The 16,060-nt window shown below is 53.7% G+C and overlaps 1 protein-coding gene across 1 annotated transcript in view; it reads left to right on the top strand.

Annotated features, from left to right (window-relative positions):
- The first annotated feature begins 2,214 nt into the window (after window positions 1-2,214).
- Window positions 2,215-16,060, top strand: part of PARD6G (par-6 family cell polarity regulator gamma) — a 90,952-nt gene continuing 77,106 nt past the window's right edge. Inside the window, exon 1 of the mRNA XM_032422797.1 lies at window positions 2,215-2,424. Coding sequence (XP_032278688.1) covers window positions 2,353-2,424 — 72 coding nt within the window. The 5' untranslated portion in view covers window positions 2,215-2,352. The remainder of the gene's footprint in view (window positions 2,425-16,060) is intronic.

Below are 16,060 nucleotides of genomic sequence, written 5' to 3' on the forward strand. Positions count from 1 at the left end.
CCAGCCCTCCCTCCTTATCTCCAGGCCCTGAGCTGGCCAGTGGTGCCCTGTACCTTCCCCATCACCTAGAATGCTGTTCATCTCCCATCAGCCCCTTGTCCCTGCTTCTTAAGAAATCTAGGTGGGAGCTCTCCCCACAGCATGACCACTGTTCTCCGCAATTGGCAACAACAACAGACCTGCATGAAGTTTAGGGGATTTCTCTTTGAAAGAAAGTCAGCACTTCTGTGCACAGAGTGTGTATCTCTTTGACATTTAAAAAAAAAATTCTACCTGGAATTTATTAAAATTTACATTGATAATAAACCATTATACAAGGCCTTTTGCAGCTTTCAGACTAGTGGACATCCTAAATCTTTTGTCTGGAATGGTTTCTTACTGACTTTCTGTGGGAACCTTTTGGCATTTTGCCTTAATTCAGAATTCTGTCTACATGTCTGGACCCCTGGCCAGACTGGTGTTTCTCTTATGGGTAGGACTGTAACTGTGGGTTTCTGCGGTTTAGTCCCTGACATGTATGTAAGAGGATATTTAGTGAAGTGAAGTAAAAATTAAAATCAGAGTGATACTGTTTGGCAATCTGTGTTAAAGGATATGTGTACCCCATGGCATAGTAATTCCATTTTTTTGGAGTCAATTCTAATGAAATAATTAGAAATAAGTGAATTCAAGAAACACAATATTTTATAAAAACTGAATATTGGAAACATCTTGATTATCCAATAGTGGGATGATTAAAAGTTATGCCTGTATTCATATATGCAGCTCTTAAAAACCGTATTTCTTAAGAACACTTAATGAATATATTCCTTATATAACATAAGGTGAAAAAAGTAGGTTGCAAAACTGGTTAAACAGCATGAGCACAATTTTGTAAAATATATGAATATATATACAGAAAAAGGAACAGATAATATATACCAAAAGGTTAACAGAATTGATTGCTGACTAGTATAATTATGGGTGACTGTAACTTTTGTCTTTGAATTCTTTGTATTCTCCAGATCTCTTTTACAATGAATTTATAGTAACTTTACAATTATATAACTTATAAATTACGACTATTTAGAATATAATTCATAATAATTTTTAAACACCTATTTGTCCTGTCTTCTTAGCTCCATCACAAATTCCTGAAGATCTGAGGATTTTGGTTTCAGCAGCTCCTCTTCCAGACCCGCTAGAAAAGAAGTACTCAGTGACGTTGCTAACAATTGATTCCGTCTTTCTCCTAAGATACTCTTCTTTCTACCGGCCTCGCAGACTTCCTTCTCCATCAGCTAGGCCTAGAGGTGCTTCCGACCCTCTCCTGACTTCTACCTGTGCTAAAGTGTGCCTTAGGAGTTTGCCTCTTTGCAGAACCTTCGTCTAGAACCATTTACTACCTGTCAGCTAGTACAGACAGGTGTGGCCCGAAGGAGTCAGTCAAGCCTCCGTTGGTTCCCGCATCGCCCAGGAAAATAGCAAAAATCGGCCCAAATCAGCCCCCTCCCCTGGCCGCCCAGTGGAGGTAAACAAAATCACGGCGGAGGCGAGCATGAGAGAGAAGTTGTGGGTGCCCAGATGGGAATGAGACGCCCCGGGTTGATCCAAGCTTCTCTTCCCTGCTTGGGATTGCGCTGACAGAAGCGCGCACCTCCCGGGGCAGCAGCGGCTTCGGGGGCGGGGCGCTGGGGGCGGGTCCTTGGGGCGCGGGGCGGGACCAGGGTCCTCGGGACTCATGGGGCGGGACCAGGGTCCTCGGGACTCATGGGGCGGGTCCTCGGGGAATGGGGCGGGGATGGGGGCGGGTCCTTGGGGTGCGGGGCGGGACCAGAGTCCTTCAGACCCGTGGGGCGGGTCCTTGGGGCGCGGGACGGGATTGGGGGGCCTGGCCCTCGGGGGCGGGTCCTCGGGGCGCGTGGCTGGACGTGGGTCCTTAGGACTCGTGGAGCTGGTCCTCGGGGGCGGGTCCTCTGGGCGCGGGCGGGACAGGGGCCCCTGGAGCTTTGGGGGCGGGTTCTGGGGGGCGTGGGTGGGGCGTTGGCGGCGGGTCCGCGGGACGCGGGGCGGGACGTGGGTCCTTGGGGCTCGTGGGGCGGGTCCTCGGGGCGCGGGGCGGAGATTGGGGGCGGGGCCTCGGGGCGGCGCGCGCGGCGTCCCCCGCTCCTCCCGCGCGCGGCCCCTGGAGTCCCGAGGCGCGCGGCCAGCCCAGCTCGGGCCGCCGCACTCGGAGCGGCTGGGCGGCCGAGCTAGCGCGGGCCGGGCTGGGTCAGGGTCGGGGCCGGGGCGGGGGGCGCCGCCCCCAGCGTCCTCCTGCAGCCCCTGGAGCGAGGAGCCAGGGAGAAGACGAGGCTGAGCGGGGCCGGAACCATGAACCGGAGTTTCCACAAGTCTCAGACCCTGCGCTTCTACGACTGCAGCGCGGTGGAAGTCAAGAGCAAGGTAAGCCGGAGCCGGCGGTCTGCGCCCCCCTGAGAATGAATGAGCGCCCCGAGGGGGGGACTGGGCGCTGCGGGAGGTAGGGGGGCTGGCGACAACTTTGGAGTGCGGGCGCCGCCGCGGGATGCGCGGGGGTCCCGCCGCCCTTCCCGCCCCTGCACGGACACAAAGCCCGGCAGCCCGATGGGTGCCCCTGGAGCCCGGCGCTAGGAGGGCCGCGCGGGCTACGGACCCCCGCGGGAGCGGCTCTTTTGTTCCACGAGCGGGAGACGACCCGGCGCGCAGCACGGTGGAGGGGCGGCGTTTCCGGGGCGACCCGGGGGCTGCTCGGAGTGGGGCCGTTGGGGAGCCTGGGGGCCCGGGCCGGGGGAGGGCCGGGCCGCGCCTCCTCCTTCACTGCGGAGGAGCCTCGGAACCCGCGAGGGGAGAGCGGTAGCCGGCCGGGGCCCCCAGCCCCGCCGGCGCGCCCCAGGCCCAGGCTCTCCGGGCGCGCCCGGCCGGTGGCCCCTCCCGCTGCCCGCGCCCCGGCCCGAGCGTGCCCCAACTTGCGGGTGGCTGTGCGCGTTCGGTTAATTGGCTGATAGGATCTGGCGCTTCTGCCCTTTGCGGGGGCGGCTCCTTGGAGGCTGACGCTTTTGTCTGCGAGGGTCTTGGTTGCAGTTGTTCAGGGTCCCGGAGGAGGGGGCTCCTCGGGCCCTTCGCTGCTGCTGCCTGGGAGTCGGCCCTCTCGCCCTTTCTCTATGCCTCCCGCCTCCTGTAAAGCGAGGCGGAGAAGCCTGAGTGCTTGGAGAGGGGGTGGAGGGGGGGTGCTCAGAACCCCAACTCCGCGCGGGGCGATTGTGCCTAGGGAGCGGAGTCCAGCGGCCCCCCTGCCCAGGCCGCCCCTGCCGGTCAAGGAAGGGCCAAAGGGGTCCTTTGGTAAAGGATTTACAGGGCATCCGCCGAGGATGGGGGGCGGCTTCTCTGCAATGAACCAGTGAGTTGCAGGATTTCATTCTCATCTTGGGGAGACGGTCTTTTTATGAACTCCTCACTTCTCTTAAGATCGCAGCTTTTCCCCAATGCTAATTCTGTGACCCTCGCCCGGGACTCATCCCCTCTTTCGCCCAGGAGTGCCCCCACCCTCGCAAATCAAATGTGCCCGCTCTGAGTTATGTGTGGGAATGTGGCTGATCAGAGAGTGGCTCTTTGACCACTATCATAGGCACTGAGCACATGTGATGGGTCTTTTTTTTTTTTTTTTTTAACTTTTTAAGATCATCATGGATTCACAGGCAGTTGTAGGAAAGAATATAGAGATTCCCATGAAGGTCCGTTCTGGTAGCGCGGGCTTGGTCGCGCACCTTCGTTGGATGCAATCCCTGCCATCTCCAGCAAGCACAGTGAACGTACAGAACGCTTCGAGCAAGGGTCCCTCCTGCTGCTCCTCCAGAGTCTACTTGATTTTAAGGGTAGATTGACTAACATTAAACACTTTTCCTGAGTCACACAAGCCACATTCCTCGTGCTCCGTAGCACGTGCACCTGGAAGCTGCCTGGTGACATGCACAGCTCCGGAGGATCTATCTAGAAGGATCGATCTGGAGACACTGCCCTCACCAGGCCTTATGCACAGCTGAACTGGTGGTACCATGCAGGCTGCTGGGAGATGGAGAGTAAGAGCCTGCCTTTGCGTCTCCTCCAGGAGGGGAGTGGGGGGCTGTGGATGTCCTGGCTGCCCAGCAGGCTGCCTCCGACTGCCCTACCCCCTTTGGCTCCCCAGTGAAGAAGGGTACTCAGGCTCAGGTTCAGATGCAGTGAATCTTCCCCTGGAGGTGAGGGGCAGGGCTGGAGTTTTGGTTGAATTTGGGAGTACCCCTGGAAGGGCCACACCAACCTGGGTGGGCCCTGCTGAGCTGGCTGGTTCAACACACACACACACACACACACACACACACACGCTGGCTGGTTCAACACACACACACGCACACACACACACACACCATTTTGGATGATGGGGCTTGCCTTACTGTTTGTCCAGAGAGTCCACTTGGCTCTTCCCTCTGTACACACCCTCCCACTGGCCCCCTTAAAAATTAATATTTGCTACCCTGGAATCCATCTCTGCAGCTGCTGTTGTCAAAATACAGGAAGCAAAACTTTATGACAGTGATGTCTTTATTCACATTAAATGCAGCACCAGAAACCTGGGTTTGCATGTGGGGAAAATGGTGCTGGGGGTTGAGTCCAGCCAGGTCTGCCGCCTACTACTCTTTGGAACCTTCAGGAAAGTCCTTCAGCCCTTCAGAGCCTCGTTATTCCACCTGTAAAATGGGCATTGTTCCTGTTCTTCTTACCTCCCAGGACAAAATGAAGTGATGACTATGAACGCACTCTGACATCTACGGCCTGCCTGCAGAGGTACCGGTCAGTCCCTGCAGTTCAGGGTTCTGTGGAGTTTCAGAATATTGGGTCTGAAATTCACGTCTCATCCTCTCAGAATTTTGGGCCATGTGCCACAGCTAATCAACTTCCCAAGCCCTGGGGACATTGTCTTTACCTGGTGGTTCTCCCCTGTCACACATGCCCTTATATTCCCCAAACGTTTCTGCTTTAATACTTGTGATTCATCTATTCCTCCCCAAACCAGCAGAATGCACTTGCGACTCCTCAGTTCTGGTAACGAGGCTGCCATTTTCCCATTTGCTTTTGACTTTTGCCTCTCCTCCCATAAGACCTGCAGTGTGGAGGGAGGGGCTGTGCACAGTTCTGGGGATGTTTCAGGCCCAGGGGAGCAAGTCTTGGCCCCTTGTAGGGGTAGCAGGAGGACCTGTGCTAGGGGAGGCCTCTACAAGGAGCAGAGGACTCCAGCTATGTGAAGGAGCATGTTACCCTCTGTCCGCAGTGTGCCCCCCTGAGCCCCTGCCTTCTAGTTGGGCCTCACTCACGTTCTCTTAACCTGGTAGTCTGTTTGCTCTGGTTATGTGGCTTTCCCCCACCTGACGTGCTCTCTGAGAATCCGCCCTATGCGCCAACCCTCTCCTACCAAGCCCATCCGATGCCTTCACCAGGCTGAGCTCCCTCCGTCCTCCGACCCCCGCTCATCTTATGGCCCTTGTCTCAGCACCGGCACAGCGTGATTATTCAGAGCAGAGACAGAGGACCATGTTTACACCCCCAGGCATGGCATGTCCACTGTGTTTGGGGGAAAGTCACTACGGAGGGTTTTGGTCCAGTGTTTGCTGCTTTGCTTAAATCGTGTTGGAGGCTTTTCTGGACTCTAAAGAAATACGTTGTCATTGCTGAAAATTTAGAAACCATATCAGGCACAAAATGGGGTAATTCTACCATCCAAAACGGAGCCACTCTTAAGTGTGGCTGCATGTCTTCCTGACCCTCTATATGCACATGCAACACATACATCTGTATTTTACAGAATCAGGGTCATATTTTATAGGCATGTCATGCTGTAGCCTGCTGTCCCCCTTCAACTTAACCCTACAAGTGTTTTGTCATGTCATTAGTATTTTTAAAGAATACCTGTATTCTATCTTATGTGTAAACCATAATTAATTTAGCCAGTATCCTATTTGGGTCATTTCCAATGTTTTCTATAATAAGCAATGCTGTGAAAAACATCTTTGTACTTAAACATCTACATAAACATTATATGCAGAGTATGTAGAGATTTGTTACATAAAGGATATAAAGAACTATTTCTTCAGGACAAATTCCTAGAAGTGCACTTACTATGTTAACAGTATACAGGTTTTGAAGACTTTGAGTATATATTGCTAAATCTTCTTGCGGGAAGGCTCTTGTGCCGATTTATGTACTGTTTCCTGTCTGTCTATCCCTCTCTCTCCCCTCCCTCCCTGGGTATTTTCTTCTTTCCCGATCACGTAAGTGGAACCCCATCCCATTGTTTTCATTAGATCCTTAAATTATTAGTGAATTGAACATTTTTATATTTGTGGGCTATTCATCTATTTTTAGCTGCCTCTTTCTTTCCTGCAGTGTTAGTGTTCTTATTTTTTATGGAGTTATGGTAACTGCTTGACAACAGACTCTAGTCAGTGCTGAGGTAACAGTGATTTAAGCCTGTATGTTTCCCCTGGTCCTCAGACCCTATCTCTGGCTGAGGCTGTTGGCTGCCCAGTGCTGCAGGGACACGTCTCTCCATCTGGGGGGCTGGGGGCTGGGCCAGGCTCTCCCCATGGGGTGGTTGAGCACTTGCCTCCCGTGGGCCAGTTGAGAACTGCCTGACACAGTTTGACTCACCTGTGTGTGTCAGCTACACCCTCTTAAGATTCCGGTTCTGTATGTGTGCATGCCTGTGTTCAGACAGGTTGGGTGACTTGTTGTGGGAAGCTGCCTCTGGAGGGGACTCTCACCAGGGACCCAGGTAGCGACTGTCAGTTTGGTGGGTGCCAGTGATGTTGATGTGGGTCTCTGGCCTGGAAGCAACAGGAAGCCCTATGCACTCTCCCCAGGGGGGCACCCCAACTAGCCAGGGGTTCAAGCCCTTTCCTGGGACCCATGGCATTTCCGATAGAGAGTTCTCCCACCTTGAGGAAAGGAGTGTCAAGGATTGGAAGGTGCAACCATTCAAGGTATCAGAAGCTCTAACATTTGTGAATCATGTCTAGAATCATCCTGACCCTTTCCCATGAAGGCCCCTTCCTTCTGGAAGAGGCCTTTCAGACTTTTAGAGGCAAGCAACCAGTGAGCTTGGAATGGCGGTGACAGAAGCATCCGTGACCGCAGTGGTTAAAGGGAGCATCAGGGTTAGTGTCAGACTCGTTCGGCTGGCTGTGTGCATGTTTACTGGCTCGCCACTTCCTCTTGGCAAATTTCTACTCTTCTGTGAATGTGGGGAGCAATGGCAGGTACCGTGACCCTTTTTAGCCCCAACACACCCTGCAACCTCCCTCTGCGGCTGCCCCTGGTCACGCTGGGGGCATACACGTGGCTGAGGCTGGACACTGCCCTCTGTGTATAGGTTGCACTCAGAAGTGTTTAAGATTATTTAACCATCTGCCCCAATATATAAATGTGTATACATGCCAGACACTGTTCTAAATATACTGCAATTGCAAATAATAGTTCATTAACCTCCATCACAACCCTGCAAGATGGGTTCTGTTATCTCCCCCATCATACGAGAGGAACACTGAGGTCCAGGGAGTTTTGTGAAGCCACCAAGGTCAGAGAGCCCGAGCAGTCTAGCTCCAGAGTGCACGCTCTTTGCCACGAACTGTCAGTGGCCACTGGGGAAGGAGGGCTCCTGATTCCTCTTCCTCCGACAGGCCCTGAAGTCCAGGTCCAGGTACTGACGCAGGTGTCCCTCCCTTGCCCTGTGCACAGTGAGACTGACCCCCCGGGCCTGTCTGGATCTAGAGCTTGTAAGCACAGCCCTTGTGCTTTGGGGGGGAAAGTTCTATCCTTCGTACATCACCACAGCAGGTTCTGTGGCTTGGTGTCAAGGGAAGTCCCCTATTCAGTAGTTGTTCTTAAAGGTCGGATTCTGCCACGTGTTGATCCATTCTTGTATTCATTTATGGAGCAACTACCATGTGCCACGTATAAGACATGTGCTGAGGGACAAAGATAGTCAAGGTAGACAGTGTCTCCTCCGTAGAGACTTACGACCCAACGAAGGTTTGGTCTGGTAAGTGAGAAGATCTGGGGGGGGGGGGGGGTTCTTCATTCTAATATCCATAGTGTCACCAAATCACTACTGCACATCTCCTTGAGCTCAGAGGTTTCCACTGCCTCCCAGCTGGCAGGCCTGCCCACCCAGCAAGGCCAGTCATGATGCTCAGCCTCCAGGAACCGTTCCCGTCTGTTTTCCAGCCTCAGCAATGTCTAAGTCTGCTGCGGTTGCTTTGAGATAAATCAGAGCACCTTCTCCCCTCATTGCTTCCAGAAGTAGCTGGGCTCTGGCCTCCACTTTTCCCTAGCTGGGGGCTCTCCACTGTACTAGACTGAGAGGCCAGCTCAGGAAACTAGCTGCATTTCTCAGTAGTATGCTCCAAGGAAGCACTCAGCATCTGAAGTGTGAAGAGCAATGTTCTGCATACAGCAGGTACCCAATAAATGTTGGCTGAGTTGAATTCAGCTAAGGAACAACTTGATTTTTCTAATAGCTACTAGTTCAGAAGTTGTTAGGATACTTTAGAAAAGAACTACTTTTTGAGGAAGGTGAGCAAGCTTGACTCCCCGATAAGATTATTCCCAGGGCACCTCTGAGAGGGGTCAGTGGCCTTGTCCCCTCCCTGCTAGTGCCGTGAGAGAGAGAGCAGACAGAAGTGGGGCAAAAGATGAGCTGAACAAAAAAAGAGAAACTTTTGAAGTCAAAAGGAAATTGATTTAAAAGTCCATGTTGAGGGGCGCCTGGGTGGCTCAGTCGTTAAGCGTCTGCCTTTGGCTCGGGTCATGATCCCAGGGTCCTGGGATCGAGCCCCGCATCGGGCTCCCTGCTCGGCGGGGAGCCTGCTTCTCCCTCTCCCACTCCCCCTGCTTTGCTCTCTCACTGTCTCTCTCTGTCAAATAAATAAATAAAATCTTTAAAAAAAAAAAAAAAAACAAAGTCCATGTTGCTGTTTCTGCAGTGTTGGTGTCTGCTGAGTTCCTCAGTGTTTGATTACAGGCTGGGAGCTCCAGGGGGCACAGCGCGTGGGTCCCCTCCCCAGAGCCAGCTCTGTGTGCATCTCCAGGAGCAGTGCTCATACCCCTTCCTTGTCAACCCTACGTGCTTCCTCCTGCAGACGCCCCTGCACAGCCCTGTGTTACCTACAGATAGGGTAGCAGGCCGAGGACACTCACTGTCACAGCTGTGACGTCAGCTACCTTCCCTGCCTCTGTTTGCCTGTCCCCTAATTTCAGTCTGTCCCAGGTTCCTGGGGTCCAGGGATGTGTCTCCCACATCCCCACCATCCATCCCTCTCTCTCTCTTCCCAAGGCTGTGTTCCTCACTGGGGCTCTGAGTAGGTGCTTGCTGGCAGGCTCCCCTCCTCATCCCCAACCAGAGCATCTGCTCTGTATTTTGGGGTATGTGCGTTGCATTTCACTTGGGGGGAGAAAAAAAGCTTTTGCTGCTTACAGAGTTTGAAAACCATGCAGGGCCTCATGCATGGCCCAGCCCTGTTAAATCCTTGGTTTGTCTCCTCCCCGTGCTCCGCGGGCTGACCTTCTTACAACCCGCCCCTGTCCTGCTCTTGCCTCAAGGCTGAAATAGCTGCCTTTTCAGGAGGCTGGCCAGACCTCCTGAATGTGGTGGGTTCTCTCCTGTGTGACAGTAACACTAATCTCAGGCATGCAGCCTGATGCAATGTTGCATGTTTGCATACCCAGATGAACACTATACAGATCAAAGTATGGAACATTGCAGATCCAGGAAGCTTCCCTCGTCCGCCCCCAGCGTAACCACCATCAGGGTCTCTGTCACTAAGGATGAGTGTGCTGGTTCTCGGATATGATGTAATGAGATACTCTTGTGTCCGAAGGGGACATTCGCCTGTTCAGATGGCACCCCAAGCTGTATGCATGTCCTTTGCTGGCTGCATACGTGAGTGCCTCTTCGGGGTGCTCATGCTTTTCACTAGCCTTTGCCGATGCTGCTGTACTCCCGTGCCAGGAGACACAGAGCTGGCCTGGGTGGTCTTGGTTATCCTAACCCACCACCCAGTGTGGCTGTTCTCGGCTCTAACCCTGGACTAGACTGGATTTGGGGGGAAGGCCTGCTGTAGGAGGTCTGACCATTTGGGAGCCCCGAAGGCCTTGAACTACAACTTATTAAGTGATTGTTGATTAATAAAATAATTCAGGAAGAGATTCTTTGTCTTGCAGAATTTAAGGTGCCCAACACTGATGGGTGAAGGGGCTCTTACACTCCTTCATGTGGCTGCGTGACTCCAGTTGCGGCTGTCGTGCCTTTCTTGGCTTTCCTTTAGTGCACACCAGCTTCCGTGGGCCCCTCTGGTGGGCCTGGCATCATGGTGAAGCTGAGACTCCAGATGAACAAGGTTGGGCCTGGGGGCTGCTTGATGGTCCTGGGGCATCTCATGCGCAGGCTCTTCAGTGAGGATGGGAAATCTCCCTTCTAAAAAGTGTCTGAGCCTCACATGTAGAACGAAGACCCCATGAGCAGCCTCCAGCTTGGTGGGCTGTGGACACCTGTGGAGGAAAGCGCTTTAGACCGCCTTCACCCTGGGAGGTTTGCCGTGTCGCCCCACAGCTCACCACTCTCACACACCTGCTGATGTTGACAAATCCTGTTGCAGCCACCTTTGGGGCTTTGTCTGCTCCTGCTAGAGAGTGGAGGTACTTATTCTCCATTTTATCACATCAGCATGCTTGCCGAAAGGCAGGTTAGGCATCAGTCAGTCTACAGGGCAGACCTCTCTTGGTTCCTTTGCCTCTGAGACAGGGCAGGGACAGACAAGGGGCCTCTTTTTGGGGACATGTGCTTCATGGAAGGACCCTTCTGTGGAAGAGAGAATTGTAAGGGCCATATGGCTGCCATGCTGGAGGGCTTTGGAGGCAAAAGTCACGTCAGTATCCTGTTCTCCACGGCACGGGGGCCTGAGCCACTGGCCCCCCACCCACAAGTCCTGACCTCACTTCCCTCACCGGTCTGGGATAATAACGGGGTGTTGCTATGGGACCAAACAAACTTCTGTTTCTGTAGGGTGGTCCCTCATGTGGAGGAGGAGGAGGCGCCCAGCCTCTGGACTCTGGTCACCTCAGGCCCATCAGCAGCTGTTCGGGTGCAGGCGTAAGGGGCGCAGACCCCAGCCTCACCGGAATGCGCTCCTGTTGACTGGAAGGTGATGTAGGGGCTCTGCATGTCTGGAGAACTCCTGCAGGAAATGGTGTATTGAGGACCCCCCTCCACTCCTCAGGAGATGAGCTGCCCTGTGATCCCTTCTCCCAATGAGCTTGGAGTCGCCTGCCCTGTCCCCCCACCACACAAGCTGGGAGCAGTCTCCCAGGGGTGTGGCCCCGTTGCTTGTCTGTCAGCGGCACCTCTTCTCAGCCCAGGTGCAGAGGACTAGTCAGGGCACTGCTTTGAGAGTGGCCCAGTGTTGTACCGTTGGGGACACCCCACCCTTCCCCTTGGTTGTGTTTCTGGGAGGCACACGGTCTCTGGGCTCCCTCCCTGCACTGGGAGCTCGGCCAGCCTGGTGGGAGCCGCTGCCACTGGGTCACATCACCTCGAGGAGAGTCTGGGCGGGTGTGACCTTCTGTGTTCAGTTCCAGTGAAGTCTCGTGGTTACAGCTCCCCTTCCTGGAGCATCAGCTGTGCACTGGGCTTTCTGCCAGCCTGTGCATGGGCCCTGGAGAGGAGGACCCTGGGGGCTTGACCAGCCTGTTAGGTCACCTAACCAAGATCCCACCTGCAAGTGCAAAACCAGGTCTTAAACCCTCAACTGCTTCCCATCTGTTTCACATTATTCGCTGATCCCACCTCCTGGAAAATAGACAACACCTACCTGCCTGGACGCAGTCTGAAATTATATCCTCTATCTCTCCACCCCCCTCCCCGAACCTCCTAGACACTGGCTCAGGGCTGTGCTACTTCCTCAATAGCCCTCGTGCATCCTGTGAAACCCCCTCTCCCAGGCGGCCCCATGAGTTCTGAGCTGTGTGCACTCTCTGTTTGCTGGGAGATGGTGGGTCCAGGGAGAACCTGACCACCTCTCCCACTTCCTCCTCTTCACAGCTGTGTGCAGAGTAGTACTGGCGACTCTCCTGGTCCCTGGCACACCTGGACATGTCACTTAGCAGATGCCCCTTGAATTGCATGACTAGGGGTGCGTAGCAAAAGGGCTGCCTTTATTGTGTTTGCAAGTTTCAGTCTTTGAGAAGGGCTCAGACCACAGCCCTGTGAACGTCTGTGCATGATGCACCTTCTTCAGGCACTCTGGTGAACAGCGGCCCTTTGCTGGGACTACACTCTCAGGATGGCACATGTATTTGAGTCTCACAAAAACCCTATGAAAAATATGTTTTTGTCCCTTTTCTAGAAGGAGGAAATATGCTCAGAGAAGTTTAAATTATCGAGAGTCACACAGCCAGTAAAGGCGAGTCAGGAATTTGCACCTCAAGAGCCTTGTGCGTAATGAATGACTCTGCCCTCCCGTCTGTATTGATAAGAGACACCACTGGTCCAGACCCTGTCCCACCTCAGCCCATCCCCATCCCTGGAAACTGCCCCCTTTTTTGTGAATCGTGAGTTCGTACTGGGATGTAACCCCACTTCCTTGGGGGCCAGGTTCCAGGCTTCTACTGGAGTGGATTTCTGCTTCTGAGAAGTCCCATGAAGGCAGGGACAGATGAGAAACCTGGCCTTCACCTCCTGCATGCTCTGACGTCTGCGGTCCCTCCAGTCTGCCATCTCTACCTGTCATAGCAACCAGGTCTCCTGCACCTTGACCCTCAGCTCCTGGAGCAGCCCGGCTCTTCATCACTCTGCTCCACCTGCCGACAGTGCTCCTTCCTCCATGCTGTCGGGTTCAGGCGCCCCTTCCTACCTGGGAAGTCTGTTCCCGGGGGGGTATCCCAGTGTTTGACTTCCCACATGGAGTACTCACCATTGGAGCTCTTTAGCTCTTTTCTGCATTCCCTCTGGTATTAGCCTCAGTTCTTCTATTGAGCACCCTCATGACTGTGGTCAGGGATCGAATCCTTCCAGGTCTCAATCTCCTGGCCTTTAAAATGGGACCAGTGACACTTCTGGGTGGCTGTTAGGATTAGAGAGAGCTTGTACGCAAAGCATGGCACTGACCACACCTGCTCTGCCGTACTGGAAATCCCTGCCAGACAGAAACCGTAAACCCTGTTCCTAAATCTCTGTGTCCTCCACTCTCAGCCCTACCCCACATCTCCATTAGCCAGTGGTGGGTCCACGGATCAGATCGCACGTGTGAGCTGGAGAGCATGTATGTGAGCAGAAGAGCACACATGTGACCTGTAGCCCACACATGCTCACTGAGGTGACCCAGGTGCAGTGGGTTCTTAGTGCCCAGCAGCCTCACAAAGGATGTTCACCTGAGCAGTTCTGTGGCTGCTGGTGGCTGGCCATCATCACTCTGGATCAGGGTGTGTGGATGGGGCACAGGAAGGGGCCAGGCTCTGCTGTCGGCTCCACCCCATCTGACTCACAGGTCTGTGGCCTGATTTTAAAGTGTCTCAACATGTCAGCCAAGAAGTCATCGCATGGCAGGGTCCCACGCTCTGACAGATGCCACATGAGGATAACACCCTATGCTTCCTGACCATTCCCTCAGTGGGAGCCTTCCCACAGTTTTCTCTGTAGTATGCACATGCACTCCTGCTCCTTGGCCCTGCCCCCAAACGGCCTGAGGTGGTTGCATGACTTTACAGAGTGGCACCTGAGCTCTTTCACATCCAGGGCTGTGTCCTCTCTCCACCTGAATATTTCTTTTCCTCATAAACACAGTTTGAATCAGGGCCTGTGTCCTACAGTTTCTTTGTGTGCATTTCTCAGTTTGTAATTACACATTTGCATGTATGATTACTGTCCCACCCTGGGCTCTCAGACAGCCATCAGCCCCATGAAGACACTCAACACGGGCACTGTCCCACACTGGGCTCTCAGACAGCCATCAGCCCCATGAAGACACTCAACACGGGCACTGGCTGCCCCCCATATCTGGCATTCAATAAGATTTTGTTCAAGGAACCAACACTAAGCAACAGCCCCTAGCAGTGACTAGCAAGATGCACGCTGGGATATGTACAACCCTGCTTTTCAGACTGATGTGCGCACGAGTCCCTGGGACTCTAGAGTAGAATTCTGACTCCCTCCCTAGGCCTGGGGCCTGAGGTCATGCATCTCCAGCAGGTCCCAGGTGACAATGATGCTGCTGGTTCAAGGGACACACGCTGGGGAGGTCCAGCCCCAGAGAGCCTGCTTTCACTGGCCACAGGGGGTCCAGGGGTGCACGGCTCCCTGGGCTCTTGGCTTAGGCAGTAGTCACAGCCCTGGGCTGGGCCTTCTGGCTTTGCTCCGTGCTGCGCCCTAAGGGTCACACTAGATTCAGCTTTGCCTTATATTCTCTCACTTCCCAACCCCTTCTAATATTTTAAAAATATTTTTATTTATTTATTTGACGGGGGACGGGGGCACAAGCAGGAGAGAGGGGCAGAGGGAGAGAGAAGCGGACTTCTGAGCAGGGAGACCAATGCGGGGCTCGAACCCCAGACCCTGGGATCCTGACGTGAGCCGAAGGCAGACGCTTCACTGACAGAGCCGCCCAGGCGTCCCTCTAACACAGCATTTCTGTTGGCTTAATTATATTTCATCCCGGGAATGTGCTTCCTCTGGTGAAAATTTTACAGTTAACAGTTTTGACAACTGTAAATATTTTGGTGAATGTTTTCCTTGAAAATCTGTTTCTGATGACTTCCCCTGATTCCTCTCGCCTTAGGGACCTGGAGGTGGGACCTGGGGGGAGGTGCCGAGGGGGCGGGGCCGAGCTGGAGGCGGGGCCTCGCCGGCAGCTCATCAGGGACGCCTCCGCGGGGGGCGGGGCCTGGGACGCTGGGTCCCTAAGGCTGGGCGGGGAGGTGCCCTGCAGAGAGAGCTCAGAGAGCTGCGGGGATAATCTGGGTGGATAACCAGGGTAACATGAGTGCATCATTTTAAGTCTGCGTTTATCGTGCGTGAAAGGACAAGTGGGCCGCTGGATGCCCCTCGGGAGTATCTTTTATCCAAGATAAAGAACCTATTACACTAGGAGGTGACCCTAGGAATGCCGGGTGCTTCAGCCTCGGGCCCCAGTCAGTGGGTGTCAGTATGAGACTTAGTGTCTAGTACCCTCCTTGACCCCTCAAGATCACAGCAGTTTCGGGATAACTGCGGGGTCTAGCCCTGAAGGGTTTTTTTCAGTAAAACACTGTTCTGGTAGTAATCGTTGTATTAATACAGTGATCAGGAGTAGAGCGGCTGCGGCTGCAACCTGCGCTGTGTGGGAGCCTTCACAGCGCCCGACATTGCAGACAGGCTGAGGGGGTTGTCCCAAGTCCCCGCAGTCCCGCGCAGTGGCGGAGGAGGCTGACCCATCCCGGACTGCGGGAAGAGACCCAGGGGCCCTTGTGCTGTGACGGTCTGCACTCCCGCGTAGCTCCCGGCAGATTAGGGAGCACACTCGCCTGCTTAGTGTATTCTGTCCTTTCTCCCATGGCACGTTGACCAGCTTCTAACTACTATATGATTTACCTGCATGCGTCATTTTTGCTGTTTGCTACCTGTCTTCCCCGCCAGGACGTAAGTTTCATGAGGACAGGCCTTTTTTCTGTTTGGTTCACTCACTTACCCAGTATGTAGGAGATACCTGTTGCTTAGAGCCACTCCATACATATTGATTAGATGATAAAAGCAGGAGGCATGCATTACGCTAGTTATTCAGTAAATGAATTTTGTGTGCCTACTATACTCCAGGGTCGGGGGCGGGAGGGGGCGGGATAAAATGGAGACCATATTTTTCTTTTACAACTGCAAAGCCCAATGCAGGAATATATTTGTTTGGTGAATAAGTTCCTACTTCGTAGTTTGGAGGAGGGAGTTCAAGTACAGACACATGTGTCACTTGATAGGACATTTTTGGAGGTGTCCTGGTGCGTGGTGGTT

This window comes from Phoca vitulina, unplaced genomic scaffold (assembly GCF_004348235.1).
Source record: "Phoca vitulina isolate PV1807 unplaced genomic scaffold, GSC_HSeal_1.0 scaffold27, whole genome shotgun sequence".
NCBI classification, from domain to species: domain Eukaryota; kingdom Metazoa; phylum Chordata; class Mammalia; order Carnivora; family Phocidae; genus Phoca; species Phoca vitulina.